The sequence below is a fragment of the Fusarium fujikuroi genome, chromosome FFUJ_chr04 (assembly GCF_900079805.1).
Source record: "Fusarium fujikuroi IMI 58289 draft genome, chromosome FFUJ_chr04".
Lineage (NCBI taxonomy): Eukaryota > Fungi > Ascomycota > Sordariomycetes > Hypocreales > Nectriaceae > Fusarium > Fusarium fujikuroi.
The window spans coordinates 1,267,309-1,293,746 of record NC_036625.1 but is presented as its reverse complement, the minus strand read 5'-3'; the positions used below and the strand labels follow the sequence as shown (position 1 = coordinate 1,293,746).

The window sequence follows — 26,438 nt, the reverse complement described above, 5'->3', positions numbered from 1 at the left end:
TCAACAGCAGCTCTATATAATAAACGCAGCCTTGAATATCAATGATGTTTCACCGAGGAGCCTCACACAAGAACAAAGAAACTAGGTACTATAACTGAAATGAGAGCGGCCGGTACTTGATTTACCATGCACAGCTCTACTATTGCCAGAGCCAGATATCCGCAAGACTCAAAGGCATCTTGGACAGAAGGAGAGCAACTAACTGAGACGAGGAGAAATAACTGAGTCAAGTCTCAGGATACTAGGAGTAAAGCAGTTTGTTATGACTTCATTGTAGGTACCGGGAGCCTGTTATCTAATATATATCATTCTACTATTGACGATGGTTTCGGCATCGAGCTCATCGGGTCAGATACTAAGACTTATAGCAAGACCCCAACCAAGCTCAAGATGTTTGGTTAAACTTAGACTCCTTTGGTCTCCTTTGATGAAGCATTGTCACTTCCCACTCAGAGATCATCTCTTCGGATAATTCCTTGAGCAGACTGACTTATACAATTCCCTAGTACCCAGACAAATCTGGACAGACCGAAGCGATTGACTATGCGGCTCGATTATATTTCTTTATCTCCTAACAACTGAACTTTCGTCAATGATCCCTGAATTATGCGAGCTTCTTAAACATATAATATACTGTGGACAATGGATCTTCTAACGGGAGCTAAGTAGATGACGGAAGACTGGACCGCAGTTCTGCAGAGAAGAGAAGGACACCGAAATATCATTGCTGGAGATGAAACTACGCAGTAACAAGTAAAAAAAAATGGTATATTCAAACACTAGTACAGATTATCAAATTTAAAGAGCCTTGGAAGCAAGGCCGCTGAGCTGCAGGAAGACATGGGCGTCCAACCCACCAATCAGTGACTTCTCGCATCACCAGAAGGGGAAACAACTGTCTCCTGAGGTCCCTTATGAGCAGGGTTGCCGTCACTTGAGTCACTGCCATCAACGATACCAGCGCTGAGAGCGCCGGCACTGGTTGGGTCGATAGGTGCAGAAAATCCATACCATGCCACGACGGCGACACCCAGGATACCACAGATACAGCTGAAGACAAGAGCGACGATACCACGAGGAGTGAATCTTCAAAGAGCGTCAGTGCATAAGCCTCGAAAAGCAATGGGAGTAGAGAGACTTACCCAGCAGGCAGAGCCTTGGCAGGTTTATTCTCGCCAGTAAGATCAAGGAAATTCTCAGTATTAGCAGCCGCATTTCCCTTGGTAGGCATATCAGCAGCGGCGCAGGAATCCAGGTGGTTCTTAGGGATCTGGATGGTCTCTTGAAGAGTAAGAGGGTCTTCGACGAAGGTGGCGATGAGACCAGACACCACATGCCATTCAATGTGGCAATGGAACAGCCAGACACCTGGAGAGAGTTAATCCTGCGAATCCCTTCTTAAATTGAGTTTTGCCACATACCTGGGTTGTCGGCCTTGAAACGCATAACAATGTTACCGTTGGGATAGATGACAAGAGTATCACGTCGCATAGGAGTTTTGGGCAAATCAGCTTCAGTAACATTGGCATCGGCCCAGATACCAGCCTCCTCTTCGGAACGGTAAATGGATTGGAAAGCGTGTCCGTGAAGATGGAAAGGGTGACGACCCGAATCGAGATTGTTCACGACAATTTGTACAATCTCGTTCTTCTTAAGGACCATTGAGTGTGTGTAAGTGCCATAAACACTTGGATCCTCGGCGTCCTTGCCTGCACTGAGCGCGGTATACAGAGTGGGAACCTTGGCTTCGACGTAGGTAATGTTGTTGAACCAGGCGTAGTTGGCTCCATCCTTGAGGTTTTCCATCTTGACATCAAGAGTGAACTCCTGGTCAGGCTTTCCAAGAATGCCCATCTTGTCGTATGGAACCAGCTTCATGTCATCGTGAGGGTCCAAAGCGTCAACAGTAGCGGCGTCTGGCTTGTCGGCCTTTTCATCGTAGACGAGCCAGCCAGTGGCATTGTAGTTCAGATCCGGGGGCAGGACATCAAAAAGAGTCTATATGAGATTGTCAGCTTTTGCTTCAGCATCATTATCAGACTGGCGGCACTCACAGTATCCATGCTGGCGACAATTGGGAAGTTCTTGGAAGTGTCCTTTTTGGTGGTGAGCAAAAAGCTGACACGCTGAGCAGCCGAGATGTAGATCATCTCTGCCTCAGCCTCCTCGGTATAAATACCATCGACCTCGACAATACGCATCTTATGGCCCTCAAACCAGAGATACTGGCCGGCAAAGGCACCTATGTTGATCGTACGGAACAGATAGGTTGTTTCGGGCTTAACGGACATTGTGAAGTTGGTGGTTTCGTTCATCAAGGCATTGTTAGGCACGGGCTCTGCACCTGAGGGGTTGGCCTTGCTCATGAACTTGGGAATCATGGACCGCATCTCATCATGATACCAATCAGAAAGAGAAAAGATAACCTCTTCATCGTACTTATCCTTGTAGGGGAAATCTTTATCGTGAACGATGAAGGGAGCACGTAGACCGTCAGGGTATTGAGCAGCAGTGTGACTGTGATACCAATAGGTACCTGGCTGCTCGACCTGTGCGGGTGTGTTAATCAAATATAGAGAGACAGAGGGAATCTTGAGCATTCTTACAGTGAAGTTATATGTAAAGCTGGTTCCAGGAACGATTGGACATTGACTAACACCGGCAGGGCCATCCATATGGGTAGTGCCGTTCATGTAGAGACCATGGAAATGCAGAGAAGTCGATTGATTGCCCAGGTTATTGTGAGCATTGATGATGACCCGATCACCAATGTCAACCTCGATTGTAGGGATAGGCCACTTGCCATTGATGCCAATGACTGGGCGCTCGAAAGCATTGTCAGGATTAGCTCTGACCCAGCCAATATCAAAATCAAACTTTCTGGTAGCTGCAGAAGCGAGATGGGGAAGGGCGAGAAGCAATGCTGCCTCAACTGATAAAGAGTTGAGAAGCATCCTGAAGATGTGAGGACCCAAGTCGTCCCAGCCTCAGCAGCTTGAACTATACAAGATACGATGGTGAGGATGAGAGACAAGATGAAGGAGGGGAGGGACAGGCCCAAGGAGGGAGGTATAAGAGCTTGGGAGCTTGTAAGACACTGGCGGGAAGCAGATGTCAAGAGGCAAAAAGAAGAACTGGGATAGAGCAGATTGAATAGATTAGATGGATAAAACCGGAAGTAGATTGAGTATAAGATGGGGGTTGGTGGGATGATCAATTTACGGTATGGACATGGGGAAAAGAAGATGCATGCACAGTTTCTTGGTCAGAGTTTGGGTAGCACCAACACCAGAAAAATAGGTAGTAGTACTCCGTAAGTAAAAGGTGATACCGAGAGCCGAAGCAAAGTCGAGAAATCGCCTAAAGATGATCCAGCTACTGAAATGTCTAGTCTACCTTAGTACCTAGGTAATGACCCTTGCTGTTCCATCCATGCATGCTATGGACATAATTCGGGAAGAACGTCCGACTAGCGAGTCAATTCTGCGGCGCCAAACGTGGTTGACACACAGAAATGAAGCTGGCGCATGATGATTGATAAAAATGCTGGAATGAGCTGATGAGGAGGGTCAAGGCTTTGGGCTGAACCACAACTGCGGAATCGGCGCGCGTGTAGAGCAGGAGCGTGAATGTGATCGTTCTAGACGAGCAGGGATCGGCCTACTCTGTCTGTACAGATGGACAAGATGAGCAGCTGTTGATCCATCGTGGCTTGACAAGGCTTGAAACCATCGAGAGATACCGTCCAAGTGCGAGGTTGAAGGGTTCAGGTGGAGGAGTCATTAACGGTAGAAGGCTAGTGGAGACCTACTCGATTCCACACCTTTCTCCTTTCGACTAGTGGAATGCTGAGTGATGACTCCACTCTGAGCTTCATCTTATCAATCGCAACCTCTTCCTCGTGTTCCTCTCTCTCCTTCAATGCCGCTAAAGCTTCTTGACATATGATTCGCTTCGAAAAAGGCCAAAGAATTGAGTTCTTCCCAAGTGGTACCACATTTTTCGGCACAGACACTCCCGATCCCTGGAAGCTCATCCAAGGGTCCACGATCTTCTTTTCTCTCCCTGCAGAGTGTCTAGTGTACATAGACCCTGCCCAGCCTGCCTTAGCCTGCCTATCTTATGCCAAGCCGGGTCACCCACAGCTATCACAGGCGCTGCAGCCTCTTGGCGATCGCTTCTACCCTCCAAATACCGAGGACTCTTGGCTCTGTCATCCAGTTTTCGATCAGAAGCAAAATGCATTTCTAGAGTGAACCCCTCTAACGACTTATCTTGGTTTCAAGGAATAGCAAGTCCTCGCGAAAAAGAGGATCCAGCGACATACCAAAGCCGAAAACAGTAGCCACATGGTCTCGATTTGACTTGGACGATCATGAGTGGGCCCTTCAACGGTCGAGAAGCCATTCCATGGTACCAGCAACCAAAGAGTGGTCTGACAACGGACAAGCCTCAGCATCACAAGCGAACCCGAGATCTTGACGAGCCATGCAACTCAGAATTTTCAGCCGCGGCGTTCTCCAAGTCTAATCCTTGATGCTATCTCGTTTAGCTTGCCTTTGTCACCCGTGGTTGCTTCGGATCAGATAATGATTATCTCCTGATCTTTTTGATATGATAACTTTGTTCTTGAATCAGAAGGTCACAACACCCTCGACCCTCAGCCGCTTGCCTAGATGCAGCTGCGTGGGTGCGGCTGAACTGTCACGACCATCCATCTCGACGGAACATCGCCGCTTCGGAGGGAGTGCAGTTGATAAGATTCCAAATTTGCCTCATCTGAAAGTCAGGGCTTGGATATCATGCTTTCCAGAAGACGGTGACCACAGCTTTTCCGAATACTACTACAACGATCCATGTCAAGTCGATACAAGCACGAGCATATCGGCATTTGACTCTTGACTGGGATCCGAGGTCACATTGTGGGGTGCTATGAGACACCGAGCTATCCTAAGCTTCCACCAATGTAACTTCATCAATGAGTCTTCTTCCATTCTTGCTTTGGACCTGAATTTCGAGCTGTCCGGCCAGTTCAGCTCGAAGAAGTGTGTGCAAAATGAGGGCCCCAAAGTCACTTCAAGTTAAACGTTAAGCATCAAAATAAGAAACAGCCCAATTGCGGGAAATCTAGGACATTCACACCCTTAATCTGCAGTCACAGAATTATCTGATTGATTGATTAAGGTCGCCCCATGAGGAAACATCCCACGTTACGGCAATTCCTTGCCGAGCGTCGACGAGCTAACTTAGCAGCAGCAAGCCACCAACCATCCAACAACCCAAACAAGCCCGATCATGGGCTGTTTTCTGACCATTGCTCCGGTACTCGGTAGCTCGAGTTTCATTCTCGACCAGGTTCTCATGCCCGATATTTTTTTTACATTCCGCGCTTTACTCTGCTGATCCTTGCGGCTTCTCAAAAGTGCAACTCGTCTAAGTATACGCTTAGCCAACAAGCTTAGCTTACAAGGTTGTTATGCGGATACTAAATCAGATCGTGTGTCTTTGATCCCCTGCTCGAGCTTTTCTTCTCGTAAGAGCAGAAAAAGTTATCAGATCGGCAGCCTGTGATGACTGGATCGCTCACAAGCTGCTCCAATCCTAAAACGAGCCAAGTGTAACATCAAATCCAATATCTCCGTTACCACACCCTCTCCTTGACAATCTCATACTTCTCACTTGACTGTATCACCTTATACTTGAGCTTAAGACAGCTCTCTCCCAAGTGACTCAACTGCACAACACAACGCTATCAACTGTCAACATGGCCGTAGACGTCTTTGCGGTTCCCGTCTTCCTTGTTGTCTTTCGAGAGACTCTTGAGACAGTCATCATCGTTTCTGTCTTGCTTGCTTTCCTCAAGCAAACCCTTGACGGTCCCAATGGTGACATCAAAGTGTACAAACAGCTGAGACGTCAGGTAAATCAATAGAGATAATCCCCCACACCTGCCATGGATACTGACTAGAGTGACAGGTCTGGCTTGGAACGGGTATCGGTTTCTTCATCTGCTTGGTTGTCGCCGCTGCTGTCATTGGTGTCTTCTACACCGTTGGCAGGAACTCATGGGAAAAGAACGAGTACTACTACGAAGGTGCATTCTGTCTCTTTGCGTCCCTAATCATCTCCGTCATGGGCGCAGCTCTGCTCCGTATCGGAAAGATGCAAGCAAAGTGGCGAGTCAAGCTGGCAAAGGCACTCGAATCGCCAATCAAAGCTGGTTCCAAGGGATGGTTCAAGCAGTTTATCGAGAAGTACGCTATGTTCGTCTTGCCTTTTGTCACCGTCCTTCGAGAGGGTATTGAGGCTGTCGTCTTCGTCGCTGGTGTTTCCTTTTCTGCTTCGGCCAAGTCTATCCCTCTTCCAACTGTTGTCGGCCTCTTTGCCGGTTGCTGTGTTGGCTATCTTCTTTACAAGTAAGTGCTATATATACAATTGTGATGATCTTCAGTGACTGACTGGACCCAGGGGTGGTGCGAGCACCAAACTTCAACTCTTCCTTGTTCTCTCGACCTGCCTCTTGTACCTCGTCGGTGCTGGTCTCTTTTCTCGCTCTGTCTGGAGTTTCGAGATGGCCAAGTGGAACGAGTACATTGGTGGTGAAGCTGATGAGTTTGGAAACGGACCTGGTTCCTATGATATCGACCAGAGTGTCTGGCACGTCAACGTATGTCTTCATCTAACAAGCTCATCTCAATATCCTAACAAGTCTTTAGTGCTGTGCCTCCACCGAAGCTATTCAGAACGGCTGGGGTATCTTCAATGCCATTCTTGGCTGGACAAACTCCGCTACTTATGGCTCTGTCATCTCCTATAACCTATACTGGATTTGCGTCATGATTGGTTTCATCATCATGCGTTTCAAGGAGACACATGGCAGACTGCCTTTCGGAAAAGCAAAGGCTCCTGCCAGTGCTGTTGATGATGCTGAGAGCCACGCAAGCTCAGCTCCCAAGAACACTGCAACAGAGAAGACTACTGCCGCTTAAGAGAACGTGTGAGAAGAGAGTCGAGGACTCATCTGCGGACGGCTCATTGTATAATTCACTTAGGTTTCTAACGACTCTATGAGTCTAGCTTGGTCTATATCCAGTTGCACGCAACAAGCAAGTCTTGTTCTACCTTATCAATTTTCAGGAGTCCAATCCCATTCATCCGCCATGAACATAGCCTTTGCCATTTTGTCTACATAAAGTGCTCCTTCGTAGCGTAACCTTTGATCGTTGGCAATCGCACGTGTAAACTGAAACTTTTTGGGTGCGTTATCTTTGTCGTCGACAGCGTGTTCTCTCAGAGCCAGCCACGAGATTTCTGTCGGCCTCCTTTTCCACTCGGCATACGGTATCGCGATGACACCAGCTGAGAGCATTGACCGCATATAACTCAGGATTGGTTCCAGTCGAACTCGTAACCCGCAATTCGTATGATGCTTGTCAATCTGATAACTCGGGCACTGTTGAAGCGTTGAAAGGAGCTCCTCAATCTCGACCATCGCAGTGTCAGGAACCATGTTCAGCGACGCTGGGCTGTAGTCAACGAGGAAGAGCAAATTCTTGTTCACCAGAAATTTGAGCATTTGACCAAGCTGGTAAGAGTCACATGCCGCACTCGAGTCATACCCGAGCTTACACTGCCTCTCTCGAGACGAGAACAATGCGAGGAAATGCCGTTGGACAGAGGAGACGGTGTTGAGGATACACTCACGCCTATGTCGGAGCTCCTCTGGACAACAATTAGCATTGCATCTGCACCTCGAGCCTTAGAGTTTCACTTACCCTCCAAGCCATCAGGCAGATTCCACCATGCAGCAGTCATATCAGCATCAGTATCATAAAACTCGCTCCAGAGAGTTGATCCTCGCATGATGAGTTCTCGAGTTGACTGTTGCAGGCGCATGGGTTGTCCTAACAGCCACGCGACCAAAACCTTTTGACGCAAGACATGTTCTGTTTCGGTAGGCCGTCCATCGTCACTGCGCAGAGGTTTGTTTGACGTCAGCGGCCATTTAAACTTGAGGTCTGTGTTCAGAACCCGAGCAACAGTTGCTACGCAATCAAAGCGATCAGCAACGATTGCCAGCGTGGTTACGTATGACATGGTTCCACGTGAAGTCTTTGTTGGCCGCTGGTGTATGATATTTAGAATATCCTCCATGGCATTTTCACGACCAGCTGCTTTGGTTGCATCATCATCATCGGTGATGGGAATCCAGGGTAAGTCCCCGGGATCTGCCTCGTTGACTTTGATCTTAAGCTGGGCAAGCTTCTCATGTGTATCCAAGATAAGCTTTGCTTCCCTGAATTGAGAGTTCGATAAGAGGTTTGAAAAGTACTTTGAGTGCTTTTTCAAAGCTCCCAGATTGACCCGATATGCCACCCGAACTTTTGATTTCAAAGATGAGCGATCTGGGGGCTGAGTACCAGCTTTTCTGCTGGCAGCAAGCTCAGCCTTGCGAGTTTTGTTGAGAGTACTGATGGAAGTCTCAAAGGTTACATCCAAGACAATGTCACCAGCAGGATCGATTTCTACCAGGGGAGGCAGATCTTTCTTAGAAGCCTCTGGCCCGTCCGCCTCGGCGGATGTTGTAGTCCCAGACTCGCCCATTTGCTAGGTGATGGGTTTCTGTCGACATGGAGATGTCAGTTAGCCTGTGTAGAGGCCTGAAGTATTGAAAGGCCGAATGCCGGGTGTTGATAGTGTTTAGGTAGTTAAGAAAAAGTCTTTAAAGCGTGCTATTCATCGTGAAAATGATAAGATCCTGGGCTCTGCCCGGTTGGGATGACGTCCAAAGGGAGGTAGCCTGAGTACGTACCCCGCCGCTGTGACGTTAAAATCCGAACTCCGGGGAAACACTTCAAACAACAGAAGCCTTCGCTTCGGGTATTTTCCGTCGACATTCACATAAGAATTAGTTAAGATCACGGCTAGAGACTTATTCATCAAAGCTATACATCTTTACAGTTTGTATACCCCCAAATACCCCTTATTCATTACCCTTGTAGGTGTTATGTGGACTGTTATAAGTGATACGCCTGGGACTGTAAAGTTTCACGGAGTCAGCCACGGAGCTCCCTGAGTCGTTGGTTTTAGCGGTTGAACGAAGATTCCCGCCCTGACTCCCGATGGAATCCCCGCTAAATTCTCGTTGTGCCGCCTGAAGCCTGTGTTTTGTGGAACTTGATTGGGCAATCTTATCTAAGTGCGAGACCACCTTTGGTAGGCTCCACTTGGGAAGTCAATATCCAATATCGTCACTTTCCGACGAGCAACTGAACACCCGATCCTTTATCCTTCACTCATTTCCATGGTCATGTTTTGTTCCGAGACTGACAAGATCATCTACTGAATTGGCTTGGATTATACGGCTCTCTGATTCTCATACAGACAACTCGACGGCTTCGTTTGGTCCTTCCACCCGATCAGGAATCAGCCAAATCCTATACCATCCGCTCCCTCACGCTATTAACTTTCCACAACTCGCCCGATGGCATTGCAGACTGTAGCCTGCACAGCGCTCCAGTTCTTCAAGGGACGCTGATGACCGAGGACTGACAAAGCCAGCTATATACAACCTTCTTTGTCGAGCATCGACAATGACCCAACTTACTCGCGCCATCGATTCAACAGCAACCCCTGCGATCCAGCTCCTTAAGATCTCAGCCCGACCGTTGACAACCTTGAATCGCTTCGCCCATACAGACGCGCTACAGCGGCCACGAAGAAATAATAGGCATATCGATTATACCCGGCTTACGACGTTCTATTCGACATGCGCGACATTGACCGGGAGTTCGCGACAGGCCCGGCTTACACGCCCGGGGTCGCAGCTTTGGTTATCCTCGCCACTGGCAGTTGAAACATACGGTACACAAGGATTCCATACCTACTTTGTGACACATCTCCCTTCATCATCTGTCCATCCCGACTCTCGTCCTCGTGGGCCTGGCCATAAACTTCCTCGCGATGCTGCGACCCCTCACACCCCAAGCTCCGGCCCAGTCCCCGCTGTCGCCCCGCCTTATATCCCGTCAACCCGAGACTTGACTGTGGTACGCATTCCCATGCGGAGGGCAAAACACCATCTTGGTGTCGCGACAGATCGAGGAAGTCGTCCCTACAATGAAGATCGAGAACAGGCTGGCACCATCAGCCTTCCGGCCTTCGCCAAGAGAGCACCCAGAAGCGTACAGCAGAAACCAGGGGAAGCTACAGCGGCGGATAGTGCTTGGGGAGACCCTCAAATATTCTACTTTGGCGTTTTCGATGGTCATGGTGGAACCGAATGCGCGGATTTCGTCCGGGATGAGCTACCAGGTTATATAGAAAAAGCCTCGGAAGAGTTCGGCCTGCAGAGCAGCTTGCGGAAGAGGAAACCTGGCCGTGAGGGTATCCATAACCATCACCATGATCATAAGCACAAACAAGTTCGTCCATCACAGCCGATTCAGTCGACCAAGAGTCCCTCAACAAAACGTGAGGCGCTCGACGCTGTGCCCATGAAGGGGCCAGAAGAGGTTAAAAGCGAAATGAATGTCCCCAGCGCAAGCAATGGCGGCCTTTCCGATAAACCCGTACATGGGGAGCGCATACACAGCGCAGCATCGCCGGCTGCCCCAGTTTCAGACCTGGCCAAGGCGATTCGTATGGAGAAAAACTTGGTCAAGGAATACAGAGAAACTATCGGTGGCTATTTCAGGCGCTTTCACCCCGAACACTTTGTTCTCTCGCGAGATGACAATCCAGGCGAAGGTCACAAGATCACGATAGAATCAGTGCTCACATACGCCTTCCTTCGTGCCGATCTCGACTTTGTATCTGCCCAAGCTCGAAAGATAGACCCAAACGATACAAAAGGTGCTGATACTCCTGTTAATAACGATGAAGTCTTCGGTCACCCATCTACACCCTCTGGTCACGGTATAGGAGGCCCGGAGCGCTTTAAAGGAGGTTCGACGGCTTCTGTAGTACTTATCTCTACTCCAACGCCTGCTCCATTTTGGCACCCAGCCGCCCAGTCCACGTTGTTATGCGCCCATGTTGGCGACAGTCGTATCCTTCTTTGCGATACCGCCACTGGTTTAGCACAGCCTCTAACATCCGATCATCACCCTAGTACACCTACCGAAAGCCGCCGTCTGCGACGCTATGCACCTGCTGGGTCAATGGTTTCTGGCGATAGTTTCGGCGAGGAGCGCATTGCAGGCCTAGCCAACAGTCGTGCATTCGGAGACATGGGGAGTAAGCGTATTGGAGTCTCAGCTGAGCCAGAGCTTACACGAGTTGAGATGGGTCCTGCCCAGTATTCATTCCTTGTACTGATGACTGATGGCATCTCTGGCACTCTAAGCGACCAAGAGATTGTCGATGTTGTCAAGGAAGCCCGTACGCCCGAAGATGGAGCTCGAAACATCGTTAAATACGCCACTGAAGTTTCTTCCGACGGCGATAACGCAACATGCCAAGTCGTCCGTCTAGGTGGTTGGGAGCGTCGATCTGAAGGCGGACTCGGCAGCTTGGGTACCAAGGAAATTCGCGACGCACGCATTGCAGAAGCTCAAGATCCGAGACGAGGAAAGAGGTAGTGGCACTACATCATCACGAGAAGACGTTTTCGTTTGGATATACGGTGGGGGGGTGGGAGAGAGTCTTTCAATGGCGGGATCGCGGGCCAGAACCTACGATGGAGCATTCTGCTTTATTTTTTAACTCGGGCATGTCAGCTTCTTTTATTCTCATTTGTACTGCATGGGATCAGGAGTTCTCAGGATTAACAGATGGCGACATAGCGTGCGCTCAGGGAGCAGCATCACTTGGGCTATATCGCTTTGATACCCAGCCAAGATGGTAGATATGCAGCGTTAGATGAACGAGAATGTACGGTATTTCATAATGCTGCTATTGACGAAGGAAACATAACTTTCTTTAGTGCCACAAAAAACCAGCTGCCTCTTCTCCCCTGGGTATTGGATATCAAAACGGCCGTTACCAATTCATCTCAGCCTTTGTTCTTGGCTGACCCTAAAAGTTCCTTATCCAATCCCCTAGTCCGTAGTCGTATACATCATTCCTTCCTTACGTTTTTTATCTTGCGTTTAATCCGATCCTTCTAGTAACCGTGTCGTGAACCAGGGTACTGGCCCCATCCAGGAGGCTGCTGGCCAGGAGGCGGTCCACCATAGCCCTGCTGACCGTACGGAGGATATTGAGGCGCACCGTATCCCAGGCCGCCGTACTGTTGAGGAGGAGGAGCGCCGTATTGACCTGGGGGAGGAGCTCCATATTGACCTGGGGGAGGAGCGCCGTATTGACCCGGGGGAGCTCCGTACTGAGGTTGAGGGGGTCCTCCATAACCACCACCATATGAAGGTTGGGGTGGAGGAGCACCATATCCACCTTGCTGAGAGTGTCCCGAGTTGGAAGCCGCGTAATTGGGGTTCTGACCGTATTCAAACGAAGACTGGCTTGGTGGTGCAGGAGAGCTCGAGAGGTAGCCTGCAGCAGGATTACCATCTTTACCCTCCATTGAGTCAAGGTCGCGGGTCTTGACTTGAGACCACAAGGATCCGGCAACCTTGCCATGCCCAGCATTAGCCATATCGCCAAATGTCCCATGGTTGCAGCCGCCACCACCGATGCTGCGGCTGTTGCCCTGGACTTGGTTAAGAATGTGGTTCTTATGATTCTTGACTGAGTCGGAGGAGAGAAGATGAGCAAGCTCGTGGCGGCGGGGGTGCTCGTCGGCCCACTTCTTGACAGTCTTGAACATGTCACGTTGGATCTCGATATGATCGTCCCGAGCAGCAGGGTGGTGGAAAGCACGCAGGACATCGTTAACGACTTCGTCGACAGATACGCCAGTGTTTTCCCAAGCATAGAGGACACGACTAGGATGGTTAGCTATGATGATTGTTGCGGGACAGTGGGGTTGGCTTACGGAACTGTGTACTGGAGAATGGTAGCGGCGATACGTCCAGCACATGAGTTCAGGATATTGGTGAAATGGTCCTTGGATAACATGGAGTGAGTGGGATCAGAGCACTGGGGGTTGTCCCAAGGCTCATATTGAGATTTAGCACTGGCCGTGATGACGCCGGAAGAACCGTCCTTCAGAACCTTTGAGACCTGGTTGATGATAGGTCGGATGAAGGGAGCAAGAAGACCCAAGATGAAGGCAGTGAGGGTCTCGCTAATCTTCTCAAGAAGTTTCTCAAGGCCCGGGACCTTGGAAATACCGCGGCTGATGGCCTTGACAATTTTGTCGCGGAACTCGAGAATAGGATAGATCTTGCGGGCTGTCTCAACAGGATCGAAGTCGGGACTCATGCCGGGCACCTGGTTAGCATTGTCACGAGAGAGGTCACCGCGGGTCTGCTGGTAGCTCATGTTGCGCTGTTCTTGAGCTTCAGAGCTGGCCTTCAGGTCTCGAGCCTGAGCGGCGAATCCGTCACCGACACCGGGAAGCTTTGAGACCAAGCCGATGAAGTCAGAGGGACTGGACTTGATTCCAAGGAAACCTCCAAGCAGGGATCGTTCACCACCGCCACCACCGCCGGATCGATTGGAAGCGCCCTCGGCGTTCTTGAGTGCAACATCGACTTCGTCAACCTCAGACTGCGTGAAGTGATCCGAGGCCTCTCCAATGACGGAATGCAAGAAGTCGACGGCGCCAAATGTGCCGGTCACAAGGGGATATACGCGCTTTCCATGGAGATGAATCTCGGTATGCGCACCGCAGTGAGGGAACACAGAATGGTAGCCAAGCTCTCGAAGGGCAAGCTCACAGTAGTTGCTGTGGGCACTGAAGTCTTCCATGGTGTGCAGCGCCTGGCCAAGACATCTCAAAGCCTCGCAGAGGTCATCTTCGTTTCCTTTCTTGGAACCGCTGGTGTAAAGACGACCATAATGGATGCTTCTGGCGAAGCTGTATCGCAGATAAGCGGCGCTGGTTGCCCAATTTCCATTCTCGTTGGCGATATAGTTTTTCATACCAGTTCGAGAGTCAATTTCGGTTTCTATCTTCTCAACGGGCCCTCGCAAACGTTTATCAAAAGTCCGCGCATCAACTCCATCTCCGTAACCGAGAGGATTGTCGATGTGTTCTTCTGGACGATAGACGCCGAGACGGTCCGAGGTAACTTCGAATTCGCCGGTGGCATAGCCGTGAGCCATGAAGGAGAGAACCCAAACCTGTCGGTCAAGTAAACATCACAGAGTCATTCATTGGAGGCGCAAAGTGACGGCTCATACAAGAATGCGAATAGTCTCGGCATTGACACCCTTCAAACTGCCGATATCAACGGCCTGGGAATAGTCGCGTAACCAATTTCCAAAGTAGGTACGTTTGATAAGCATAGAGGTCCATTTCTTTCCGTGAAGGAAGGCGATCGTCTCGAGCATATCCTCAATGTCTGAAAACGATGTGAGCAACGCGATGTAACGGGATCGATGTAGCGGGGTAATTTACCTCCATGGCGCCAGTTGTGACCTTCGACCTATGCGCATGTCAATAAGGGGAGAGAATTGGCGGTGGATGAGTATCTAATACTGACCTGCGCAATTGAAGGAATGTTTCCAGCACCAAAGGCTTCAGCTTTGCCGGGAAGCAGGATGAGGCATACTGCGATCAGCAGTAACCACGAACCCCGCGGCGTGGAGAATGACGGCATGGTAAGTTAGTGATGCAGCCCTATGGCGGGGTTATTGAGCAAGGGGCGTAATGCGAGTAGAGTCTAAAAGGTCTAGAGGGAATAGGTAGCAAGATAAAGGACAAGATTATGGTCGCAGCAAGAGGCCAGGAGGAGGTTTAAAAACTTGATATGCCAAGAGAGGAAGAGAGTGAATGTGACATGCAGACTAGGTACCTTGGTCGACCTCCCTAGAGCAGGTCACACTGATGACGGGATTTGTTGTGGCTGGGCTCGGGGTTCGTTGCTAGGAGGGAGAGGGAGGGGGGAGTAAGAAGTGGCTCCAGCTTTCAGCTCCCAAAGGTGATTCCTGATTAGCATTGGACGTGGCGCTCCTTGGGCTGATGGGATTTCCGCTTCAGGCACATGCTAAGCAGAAGCCTAGGCTAAGATTGGGTAGCAAAAGGTTGGGCGAGAGGCCTCTCAAGGATGAGCTCGACCTCGACTCTATTCGAGTTGGTTGCGAAGCTCAACCCACTATCTACTTGTGGCTCGGCAATTGAAGATGAGGCTCAGCCAGACGATACGTACACTGGATGTCTTGGCGTTTCAATTCCCAGGACTGTTCAATACTACCAGTAAGTTGAAATACAATACAATGGAATCCATTCTAGAGACAAGACCTAAGCTTACCTTAGGATAAGAAGTCTGCTTGCTCCTCAAGGCCTGTGTAGGCTGACGTTGATTGCTGACTTCCAGGTTGTTGGGTGGTAAGAGGGCTCACTTACATCTATCTCTGTATTTGGGTAAATCGACTAAGGACATCATACATCACGGAGTCCCTGCAGACGTCACACTTTACCTTTCGAGTACTGTGACATAACCCTCTCCTATACTGAACGGCCCGCTCATATCATATTCTCAGGGTAGCACGTTGTGCTGTGGAAGAACCAGTGGGTAGTTACGGAGTAGTCAAGACGGGCTTGAGATTTGCTTGGTGGAGCTCATCGGGGCAATAAAGGAGATCCGGCTTCTTCGGAAAATAATCCTTGGCAGCACAATGCTGTAATCGGAGCATACGGATCACAGAGATTCCGCTGTTGTCTAAATAACATCTGGGTTATTTCTTGTCCCCGCTGAGGAGGTAAATACAATTGGAACTCGTAAGCCCATCGATCGACTGATCGATAGACTTTTCGGTCCCGAATTACCTAGATAGGAAAGATAGCATAAGCGAACGATAAATAATATACATTACCTGAGTGCCTGAAAGCTGACATTTAGATACGAATATTACGATTACGATGTATAGGTAGGGAGAGTGTATAAAAACCTACCTCACAGTGCATGATGATACTGAGTCTTGCATGTGATGTTGCAATGCCCATGGCAAAATGCCAGATTGTTGTTACTGTGTAAATAAATCTCGATCTACTTTCAGCATTTATTACAGGCTCAGCAAGGCGTCAATTGCAGGAAATTAGGTAGGGACCATGTTACCATCACTAGCACTTGATCATTCTCCTCAACCTCAACCGTCCAAAGACCAATCGTCCACCGCTAATTTCAGTACAATCACTGTCTTATTTGTCGTTCCGGCAAATACTCTGATATCAGGTCTTTCATCCCGATGTTGTGGCATGTTTTATGGCCATTGTAGCGCCACTCGCCTACTAACACGGATGGGGATCCTCATTAAAAAAAAATATCCCCTGGATGGACCCCTGTGCGGCGACATTGACTTGCCGCTCACGCCGCCCTTTCCCTTGACTATTTGATAATAAACCTTTTTTAAACTTAATCCTTAACCCTCCTCCCAAGGTTTCAATCATTCTATCCCTCACTCTCCTTCAGTTTCCCTCCTTTTTCAATCCTCCTTGGTTGTCGACAAGGAGCATCTCTGCTTGTGCGCTGCTTCGATCGCCTTGTCTCCCCATCCTCACCTCGACCCGTACGTTCCGACCGCTGCTTCAACAAAATGCCTGGACGTACTCTACCAACTTTCACTCGCGCTGAGGTGGAAGCGCATAACTCGGGTGACTCCTGCTATGTCACCATCGGCAACAAGGTCTACGATATCACCGATTTTGTTGAGGATCATCCTGGCGGTCCCGAATATATTCTCGAATACGCCGGCCGCGACATCGAAGAGATCCTCAAAGATTCTGATTCTCATACACACTCTGACTCTGCCTACGAGATTCTTGATGAGAACCTTGTCGGGTTTCTCGTCTCTGAAAAGGCTGTAAATGGACACGCCAACGGAAAGGCCAACGGCAACGGAAACGCAAAGCTGCCCAATGGTGAAGCCAACGGAGACGCCAATGGCTCCGTCCACCCCCGAACCGGAATGTCTTGCGCGGAGGACTTGAGCAAGGATACAGACTATAATCTGGACTACAAGAAGAACAAGTTCCTCGACCTGAACCGACCCCTCTTCCCTCAGATCTGGTTCGGTGGTTTCTCCAAAGAATTCTATCTTGATCAGGTCCATCGCCCTCGCCACTACAAGGGAGGCCAGTCTGCGCCTCTGTTTGGTAACTTCCTTGAGCCTCTCTCCAAAACCGCCTGGTGGGTTGTTCCTATGGTCTGGCTGCCTTGCGTTGCGTACGGTACCTGGGTTGCTTCTCAAGGTTTTGACAACCAGCTCTTCACCTTGGGCTACTGGCTATTTGGCGTGTTCTTCTGGACCATCATTGAATATGTCCTGCATCGCTTCCTGTTCCATCTTGACTAGTATGTTTTCCGATTATTCATTCACTCCCGAGTTTGCCGCTGACTGTTATAGCTACCTGCCCGACAACCGTGTTGGAATCACACTTCATTTCATCCTTCACGGCATCCATCATTATCTCCCTATGGACAAGTATCGTCTTGTTATGCCTCCCACGCTCTTCGCCGCTTTGGCTGCTCCCTTTTGGAGGTTTGCACATGCTGTACTCTTCCACAACTGGTATGCTGCTACTGCAGCCTACTGTGGCGGTATCTTTGGATACGTCTGCTACGATCTCACGCATTACTTCCTTCACCACCAAGACCTCCCTCTGTGGTACAAGGAACTCAAGAAGTACCATCTTGCTCACCATTTCCTTGACTATGAACTCGGTTTCGGTGTGACGAGCAAGTTCTGGGACAGTGTGTTTGGCACTGAGCTGGTCTACAACACCAAGAAGACGAAATAAGTCTGTAATAATGTACTAAATCTGCCTGGCGCAAGGAGAACCAATTCAAGCCAGGACACAGTATATATCTGTCTTGTTCTCATAGTAGTCGGTGAACACTGGGTTGTACGGAGCAGTCATGATTTTATGGATGGTAACGAACATGGTGGTCACTGACATTAATGGCGATGAATCATTCTCATAAATAGTTTTAATGGTTGGGACTGGTTTGCCCAATGGGTCGGTCTATTCTTGGACAGAGTTATTTTAATAATGAACCTTTTATTGGATATTTTCTACTTCTCTCCATTGCTTCTCTGCTTCACTGTCTCTCGCGGCATTGCCGACGTGGTGGCTGCTATAATCGCCACGTGTCTCGTCACGTGCAAGCCATTGGGACTTTCCGTCCAGCCAAAAGCTTGACCCATCAGGAGTTTTCAAGGCAACCTCCCCCCAAAAACTTCTCACCCGACGACAATAATTATCAAATCACCCGACAGACGAGACTCACAAGCAAACGCATACCTGGTGCTAAATCACAAACGAGCCCTAAATCGGAGTTTTCCCAGACTTACGCAGACATCATGGCTACCTTGGACGTGGAAGCACTCCTGGACGCCACCGCTAAGGATACCTCTGAACAGAAGACTAAGAGCCCTGTAGAGGATAGAGCACGAGATGAGCCTGAACGGAGGGACAGGGAACGCGATCTTGGCCGTGATAGAGACGGAAGTCGACATCGCGACCGCGATCATGGGCGACGCCGAGATCGCAGGGACAGCCCTAACCGAAGCCGTAGGGGTACACCCGATGTAGGAACGCCTCGAAGCGATGCTGGAAGCCATAAAAGTAGGAGGAGAAGCCGCAGCCGCGATAGCGACCGTCGTCAATCACGCCGAAACAGAGATGGTGATTACTACAGAGGTGGACGACGTTCACGTTCACGATCTCGCTCTCCTTACCGCCATTACCGCCCCCGTGACGACCGGGAGCACCGTGATCGCAGAGACCGCGACCGAAGAAACCGCGATTATGGACGCGGCCGTGATGACGAACGTCGCGAAACTAAGCGTGAAGAAGGCAACCCCCAGCTTACCGAGGACGAAAGGGATCGTCGCACTGTTTTTGTGCAGCAGCTTGCCGCTCGTCTGCGCACTCGCGAACTCAAGGAATTCTTTGAGAAGGTTGGACCTGTCAATGAGGCTCAAATTGTCAAGGACCGTATTAGCCAAAGATCCAAGGGGTAAGCCAAGCCAAACAAAACCTATTCGAGAGTCTGATCACTAACAATGTGCAGAGTTGGTTATGTCGAGTTCAAAAATGAGGAATCCGTTACCCAGGCTCTACAACTTACTGGACAGAAGCTTTTAGGTATTCCTGTCATCGTACAAGTCACAGAAGCCGAGAAGAACCGGCAAGCCCGAAACCCTGAAGCTTCGGGACCTCACCCCAATTCTATCCCTTTCCACCGCCTTTATGTCGGCAACATCCACTTCAACGTTACCGAACAAGACTTGCAGGCTGTCTTTGAGCCATTTGGTGAGCTTGAATTTGTTCAACTCCAGAAAGATGAGAACGGCCGCAGCCGCGGCTATGGCTTTGTCCAGTAAGTTCTTCTATCCATTTACTGTACTAATTGCTGACATTCCCAGGTTCCGTGATGCTGGTCAGGCACGAGAGGCGCTGGAGAAGATGAACGGCTTTGATCTAGCTGGACGTCCTATCCGCGTCGGACTCGGAAACGATAAGTTTACCCCTGAGAGTACTGCCAACATGTTGCAGAGATTTTCCGGACAGAATCAAAACCAGAACTTTCAAGGTTCAGCATTCTCTGGTTCCGGCGGACGAGGCCCTCAGTCCTCAACCTTCGACCGAGCTGGCGGTCGAGACAACGAGAAGACTGGAGGTGCTAGTGCTCTTGATGACACCGACGTCGCTGGTGTGAACTTTAACAACTATAGTCGCGATGCATTGATGAGGAAACTCGCTCGAACCGATGATAGCGCCACCAACGGCCATGACGAGCGCCAGGTGCTTAAACCCAAGACAGAGACGAAGCCATTGCCTGTTAATGTCAACATGGCCAGTCGCTGTGTTGTGTTGCACAACATGTTTGATCCTGAAGAGTACGTGTCTCTGCCATTTCATTTTGCACAAATGCTGACATTTCGCAGAGAGGAAGGCACCGATTGGATCAAGGAGCTTGAGGACGATGTTCGTCAAGAGGCCGAGAGCAAGTATGGACATGTGGTTCACATCTCGGCTGACCCCAACTCCAAGGGTGACATCTATCTCAAATTTGACAAAGTCCAGGGAGGCGAGAATGCCATCAAGGGCCTAAATGGCCGATACTTCGGCGGACGAATGATCGACGCGTCTCCTGTTGTAGATGCCGTCTACAGCAGTTTGTTCTCACGTACCCGGGCAATCTAAGCTAATATTTGGCTTGTCAACATCGCTCTCTAGGACTCTCGCAGGTTAGCAGAGTCCATATCAACTGGCTGAAGAGCACCACTAAGAATTCCTGGTGATCAACAGACTTGAAGTCTCCGCTTTTTCCGGATTTCCCTCCGTTGTCATCTAAAGACGATCCTCGAACATGACTCCCACCATAAAAAATTACGACTCTCATCTCACACATCAAGGTTTTCAAGTTTCGAAACATCACATATCCTTTTAACCAAATCACGGTGTCGCAGGTTTCCGCCCCATATCCCGACCTACCATATCTGGACCCGATGCGCACGCGCTCTCTCATCCGGACCAATGATCGAACTCCAGGTTCAGCACTCGTTTAGTCGCAAGGACCTTTGCTGATGTCTGTACCCTAGGAAGTCTTCCCCTTTTAATCGAGAAGGGGCAGCAGCCCAGTTTTGCACCTTTATTATCTGAATAGTTTGCTACAATATAGAATGTCTTGAGAGTGATGATTTATTATCTTTATTGTGACCATGTACAGTGATATACAAATGGTAAGGGAGATATGAAACATGGTCATTGCTTTACTGATAATGTTCAGTGGCCCTCATTGTTACATCTCCTGCCTCATAACGGACGCGGCGCGCCCTGTTTGATATTTACAGATCATATCGATTCACCAAAAGCAGAGTACCTGACGAGAAGAGACATGCTCTTGGGTCTAGTGTAAGTCTTGACGGTGGTCTCGAGGTATTGTGTAGTGTTGAAAAAGGCGAACTTGACCTCCCGATCTATTTCAACCATAAACTCAATCTGACGAGGACGCGCTCCGTGGTGTTAATTGAAGTGCATTATCAGCCTGTTTCAATCTCACTCTGTCTCATCCCTTCGCCTATTGTTTCGACGAGCGTTCGTCTCGATCTTTGTTTCCGAGTCTCAACTGGCTGATTGTCTACTCTTCTCTTGACCTTTGAGTCAGATACCGTAGCAAGTGCTATTGTGTCTAGAGAACTCTCTTTGAATTGTCCTATGGATCACTCTTAGCAAGGCTCCTAATCCCCAGCCTTGTTCAGTCAGGCCGAGCCCGGTTTCCTGAGCTGCTGGTGACTGACAGTGCCAGTGCCAGTGTCAGTGTCAGTGTCAGTGTCAGTGCCAGGCAACCGAGGAGTCAGTCGCCTTGAAAGGGAACTTTTTAGGAGGATATGTTTTAGGACCTCTATGGTTCTCTCTCTCTCTCTATTTCTGATTCAGTAGCTTCTGGATTCACCTACGATCGCAAAATAGAAGATCTTTGGTGATATTTACGTGAGAGCAAGCTGATATCTTTCATCTATTACCCCCGAGCCCCCCTTCAGTCTTGATTTCTCGCTTGGCAAACAAGAAAGGATTCATCCCGGAGTGTGCCAAACACAGGACGAATATCAAGCAAAAAAGTTTGGCTCGGGCTTGTTTTTTCAGCCTCTCTCCTACACTTTAGCCTCCTTAGTAAAGTGCACTCATCACTTGGCCTCCACACATTCCTATTTTCATTTCTATTGTTCCCTTACCGAGCATCGCGCTTTTCCTACTCTCCAATACTCGAGCAAGTTTGCTTTGTCGATGATGACACACGAATACAAAACATCCTCTTCTACAGACAGTCACTTCGCGCCGAGTCAACCCTCGTCAAAGTGGTCTTCCAGCATTGGGAGTCGTGATACCAAACCCTCCAACACGAACACCATGTTGAGTATCAACTTCTCGACACCGCTCGCGGGAGCTGCTCGATCCGAGAGGATCAAGCAGATGACCAACAACCACGTAAGTCAACGAATCTCTTGATTATTTTGTCGCAGCATCCCCGGGTCAACCACTGACATCGCCTCACAGCCTGCCTTTGAAAAGGCTCGCATGTCACAAGAGATACTTGTCAAGATCCAGACATCTCTTCGCCGCATGCCTGGTGTTTCCTCCAAGGAATCCAACGAGATTATCACAAAGCTGCAAGAAGTCGGGCAAATCATCAGCTCAGAGACGAGTCAGCTTGTTGATGCACTTATGAACTTGACTCTCGATCAAGAGGACACGGATAAGGCCATCGCGCGAATGAGTATCGAGGCCAACCTTGCCAAGGCAGAGGCTGATGACCAGAGTCACAACCTGGGTAACCTTCGTACCGAGCTGGCGGATGAGAAGGGCAAGCGCCAAGAAGCGGAGGCCGAAGCCGCCAAACTCAAGGGTCATCTTGAGAAGTACATGGATGAGTTGAAGTCTCTCAAGGCGAAAGTCCTCGATGGTGGTTCTAAGGGTACCATATCGAGTGTCATTCACGATGAGCTGGTCAAGGTGTGCAGTTTGTTCTATATCACTCTAACAAAACTGACGAACGTATTTAGCATCTTGAAAACTCTATCAAGCACATAGAGAACCAGTCCAATGCTGGCCGATCCACGTTGCCCATGAGCAACTCCAGTCCTGACTCCGTGGCACGCGCTCTTGAGACCATCGCTGAGGCATGCCCTGATAGAAACGCCACGCAGAAGTCTATCATGTCTCTGCGTCCTAATAGCGTGGACTCTCCCAACAAGGCTGCTGGTATCAGTGACGGCGCTCTTCAGTCTCAGCGCCCCTCCTCTGCATTGCAGAATAGTCGTCCACCCAATCTGCCCACGCGCTTTGGCTCTCACATTGTGCCTCCTCCTTCTCGTCCAGGCTCTGCTGCTCCGAGTGAGCGCCGGTTCAACCAGTGGGCTCCTCCTACTCTTGTTCAGAGCCAACCTCGCTACCCAGTCCCTCCCCCAAACGGTGCTGGACCTCAGTCCATGTTTGGTCGAAGTGTCGCCCGCCGTGGTTTCAGCAACGGTACCTATCGTCCCAATGCACCTGAATTTTATCCTCAATCCTACGGGCAACCTGACAAGGGACCGTCTGCCCCGAGCAATGGCGGATTCGGCCAGCAGCGCCGGGAGTTTTACCCTCCTACCCCTTCTCACAACCGCAACAAGTACAGTCGCTTCCGCGATCCTGTCCAAGCTCCTGATTTCGCCGGCCCTCCTGGCGCGCTGACTACTCGTCCATCTTTCCCCGGTCCCCCTATCCACATCACTGAAATGACCATTGGGGCCTGGCATGACCAGCTGACGGAACTTTACACGACTGTCCGCCTCTTCGTCGACGTCTATGCTGACAAGCCGACTTTCGTCAACCCTATGGATCTTTCTAGCACCCGTCTCTGGCCCGTTCTCTTGGCTACTTACCACCCCCTCTCAGAGACAGAGGCCATCTCCTACCTTGACTTTCACCTCAAGGACAGAAGTTCCAAGTCTTGCCTTGTAACCCGCGTCATCATTGATTACATTGTCAACCGAGTTTGGGTTCCTCGGGCTTGGATAGGTGCCGAGACCGATGCTACCTACGGCCTCGCTGAAGTTGAGAAGGATCTTGAGAGAACCCAAGGTAAGACACCAGCCCGGACAATCAAAGTGATCGACTAACAGATGTTGCAGGCCAGACCGCCGTCCGTCGACAGCACATCCTTGACCGGCAGGCAACAATTGTGGACACTATACTCAAGCTGTCCAGCTTCGAAGAGTTCAGCAAGGTCCGTTGCCGGGAGATCTCAGACGTCATCCTTCACATGGTCGAGCCACTCCTAAACCCCACCGCCGACCCTGAGACTACCTACAGCGAGCTCGAGAAGGTCTCATCTGGTGCCTGGGCTCTGTCTAGCCGCATTCTCAGCAGTCGACTGACATTTGACTTCCGCTTCCCTGAGATCGGGAGCCGATTCTCGCACCAGTCCATGTTCCCTATCTGGCCCGACTCTGATCCTCACGAGCTTCAGGCTGAGCATTGGCGAATTGCTCTCGTCACCACGCCTGTTGTGACCTGCCGCAATGACACCGGTTCAAATATCTCTGCTCACTCAGTTTGTATGGCTGATGTTGTATGCATGCGATAAATGCATCACAGTTGACCTCTCATTGTTGTTGATCTGTGCGATTAACGTGAGGGTAAAAGACCTCTGGGTCTAGAGAATCACCGAGGTTCTTTCGAGTACGGTGAACACTACCACTGTACCATACTGTCACACTACTGTTGACAATGATTACACACAGCCACGATGCTGTGACTATCTAGAAGGGGAAGACACATTCTACCTATCAGCACGACTTAGAGACGGTCATCCATGAAAACCAGGCGATCACGGGCGTTTAGTAACTACTTGATTTTAGGGAGATTTGCTTACTTTTTTTTTTAATGCGCATTTTTCTGCATGCACAACGGCATCGGGTTCACTTCACTTCACGGTAGGATATAGGCATCCTCATATCGCAACTCATAACCCCTTCTGGAGATAACCGAGATCTATACCCCGAAGACGGTGTTGTTTCTTTGCATTTTCTTTTCCATCGTGGGGAAAATAGGTACAAGGGGGTTTCTGGTGGTTGAAGATGCAATCAATCGTCGGGGGGGCAAAAGCAACTACTACTGGGTTTACGATCAGTCATGGGAATTGTTGCGGTCTCAAAGAAGAAACGAGGCAGATACATTCAAGCAAAAAGATGTAGATGCGATTGATTTTAGGGATAATAATTGATTTTGACGCATTAAACTAGCGAAACTAACTGTGATCTGGTGTTCTCGTGAGAGTCATTCCAGTCCTGTTGGCCTGTGAGATCCATCTTGTCTAGTCTATAGGAAGCCCCAAACTCCTGGTATCAAGAAAAAGCAGAATACCACCACCATAATAATAGTACAATAGAGGAAAGAAATTGCGACCCCGAAAAGAAGGAGCCATTACAAAGTGAATGTTTAGTGACGACGACCCTGAGGAGAGCTACGCGTAGACTTGCGATCCAGGCGTCGCACAACAGCACCAAGAACAACCTTGAGAATCCCATCTGCGGTCAAAGCCTTACTATTGTCCGAAGTAGTGGAATTCCAGGTTGCTGTATCAACCATATCGCGAATGCCCTGGTCAGCAAGGTCATCGTCGAGCTCACGCAGAGCCTTGGTAGCACCAAGCTCGTTGCCAACCTGGAAGAACTGGATGCCAACTTGATGAGGAGGAGCCTCGATCTGATCAAGCTTCCTGGCGTGGTGAACGATGATGCCCTCTGGGTCGTCCGTGGGGCATCCGTCGGTGATTACGATGATGTTGACCGGCTTGGTCGAGTCAAGGTTGGCCGCACGACGGGAGAGATGGGCGACGTAGGGCTTGAGAATGCTGTGAAGACGAGAGCCCGTTGGTGTTGCTCCTCGGGGACGGACGGACTCGAACAGACGTTGGACCTGGTTGGAGTCACGGATCTGGAAATATCCACCGGGTGCCTGAACTCCAGTTCCGGCGGCTGGTGATCGATGGTTCAGGAAGTAGACGTCAATGCCGTCAGGGTCGTGAGAAGTACAGATCGGGGCGATAGTGCTCAGGGCCTCTCGAACCTCCCTCCACGATCGACCAGCCATGGATCCAGAGTCGTCGATGACAAAGATGGTATCGAAAGTAGATAGGAATGCATATTTATCCTCGGCACTGGTGATGCTTGCCATGCTAGGAGCCGGTGAAGCTCCACGCTGAGGAACATCGAGGAGAGGAGCGGTCCTTTGGGAGGACTCATAAGCAGGAGGAGCCTCCTCGGGAACGTCCAGGAAGGGGTTGTTGTTCTTGGTGTTTGAGTTTGAGTTGCCCATGTTGAGATGAGTGTGATTCTCGTCGGTGGAGGACTTCTTGGTTGAGAACTTATCCTTGATGCGGCTGAACATTTTGGGCGATGAAGGTGAAGCTGCGTGGGGCATGTTGCCGAAGGTGATTTTATAAGTGTTTGGGTTGAAGGTTGAAGGTTTGAGCTGAGGCTGTGAGTCACGCGTGTTCTTTGTTGTAAGATGGAAGCTTGTTCACAAAGTAAGTAAGGTGAGTTCAATGATGTGAATGGCTTCAAATAAACTTGTTGTTCGGTGGTGGTGGTGGTGGTGGTGATTTGCCTTGTTCGTATTGATTGATAATAGTACCCAGGTACGTAGGCAATCTGGGGTGCCCATGGCAACTCTTTATATTGGCCATGATGCATGTCGATGTTCAATAACACAAGGCAGAATAAACGTTGTCGCTCAATGCAAATCTAACTATCACCATCCATAGTGTTTGTTCATTTCCATTGCCCCTGCACTGCCTTGAAGGCGGTTTCTCCATCGTCACAGCATTGATTATGTATGTATGTGTGTGGTTCGCCTTCTGGGCCGCCACCAGGGGACA

General features: G+C 49.7%; 9 protein-coding genes; 5 read left to right on the top strand and 4 right to left on the bottom strand.

The window, feature by feature from the left end:
- Window positions 1-860: 860 nt before the first annotated feature.
- On the bottom strand, window positions 861-2,954 carry FFUJ_13401 (probable FET3-cell surface ferroxidase, high affinity; the record flags this gene model as incomplete). XM_023576082.1 has 5 exons in its annotated part: window positions 861-1,086; window positions 1,143-1,368; window positions 1,422-1,998; window positions 2,055-2,549; window positions 2,607-2,954. The coding sequence occupies 5 exons, from the start codon at window positions 2,952-2,954 to the stop codon at window positions 861-863; spliced, it is 1,872 nt and encodes a 623-aa protein (XP_023429288.1).
- A 2,810-nt stretch (window positions 2,955-5,764) lies between these two features.
- On the top strand, window positions 5,765-6,989 carry FFUJ_13400 (related to high-affinity iron permease; the record flags this gene model as incomplete). XM_023576081.1 has 4 exons in its annotated part: window positions 5,765-5,920; window positions 5,977-6,416; window positions 6,469-6,667; window positions 6,717-6,989. The coding sequence occupies 4 exons, from the start codon at window positions 5,765-5,767 to the stop codon at window positions 6,987-6,989; spliced, it is 1,068 nt and encodes a 355-aa protein (XP_023429287.1).
- Window positions 6,990-7,126: 137 nt separating this feature from the next.
- Window positions 7,127-8,604, bottom strand: FFUJ_13399 (uncharacterized protein; the record flags this gene model as incomplete). XM_023576080.1 has 2 exons in its annotated part: window positions 7,127-7,722; window positions 7,776-8,604. The coding sequence occupies 2 exons, from the start codon at window positions 8,602-8,604 to the stop codon at window positions 7,127-7,129; spliced, it is 1,425 nt and encodes a 474-aa protein (XP_023429286.1).
- A 989-nt stretch (window positions 8,605-9,593) lies between these two features.
- FFUJ_13398 (related to protein phosphatase 2c) lies at window positions 9,594-11,582 on the top strand (the record flags this gene model as incomplete). Its single annotated transcript, XM_023576079.1, has 1 exon — window positions 9,594-11,582. The coding sequence occupies one exon, from the start codon at window positions 9,594-9,596 to the stop codon at window positions 11,580-11,582; it is 1,989 nt and encodes a 662-aa protein (XP_023429285.1).
- A 524-nt stretch (window positions 11,583-12,106) lies between these two features.
- FFUJ_13397 (probable heterokaryon incompatibility Het-C protein) lies at window positions 12,107-14,666 on the bottom strand (the record flags this gene model as incomplete). XM_023576078.1 has 5 exons in its annotated part: window positions 12,107-12,884; window positions 12,935-14,187; window positions 14,248-14,408; window positions 14,465-14,492; window positions 14,550-14,666. 5 exons carry the CDS (start codon window positions 14,664-14,666, stop codon window positions 12,107-12,109), a joined length of 2,337 nt encoding a protein of 778 aa, XP_023429284.1.
- Window positions 14,667-16,602: 1,936 nt separating this feature from the next.
- Window positions 16,603-17,806, top strand: FFUJ_13396 (related to fatty acid hydroxylase; the record flags this gene model as incomplete). XM_023576077.1 has 2 exons in its annotated part: window positions 16,603-17,360; window positions 17,413-17,806. The coding sequence occupies 2 exons, from the start codon at window positions 16,603-16,605 to the stop codon at window positions 17,804-17,806; spliced, it is 1,152 nt and encodes a 383-aa protein (XP_023429283.1).
- Window positions 17,807-18,369: 563 nt separating this feature from the next.
- FFUJ_13395 (probable RNA splicing factor Pad-1) lies at window positions 18,370-20,218 on the top strand (the record flags this gene model as incomplete). XM_023576076.1 has 4 exons in its annotated part: window positions 18,370-19,028; window positions 19,083-19,391; window positions 19,438-19,911; window positions 19,960-20,218. 4 exons carry the CDS (start codon window positions 18,370-18,372, stop codon window positions 20,216-20,218), a joined length of 1,701 nt encoding a protein of 566 aa, XP_023429282.1.
- A 1,707-nt stretch (window positions 20,219-21,925) lies between these two features.
- FFUJ_13394 (uncharacterized protein) lies at window positions 21,926-24,143 on the top strand (the record flags this gene model as incomplete). XM_023576075.1 has 4 exons in its annotated part: window positions 21,926-22,003; window positions 22,073-22,528; window positions 22,579-23,638; window positions 23,689-24,143. 4 exons carry the CDS (start codon window positions 21,926-21,928, stop codon window positions 24,141-24,143), a joined length of 2,049 nt encoding a protein of 682 aa, XP_023429281.1.
- Window positions 24,144-24,997: 854 nt separating this feature from the next.
- Window positions 24,998-25,981, bottom strand: FFUJ_13393 (uncharacterized protein; the record flags this gene model as incomplete). The annotated part of the gene is made up of 1 exon (XM_023576074.1): window positions 24,998-25,981. One exon carries the CDS (start codon window positions 25,979-25,981, stop codon window positions 24,998-25,000), a length of 984 nt encoding a protein of 327 aa, XP_023429280.1.
- Window positions 25,982-26,438: the final 457 nt, after the last annotated feature.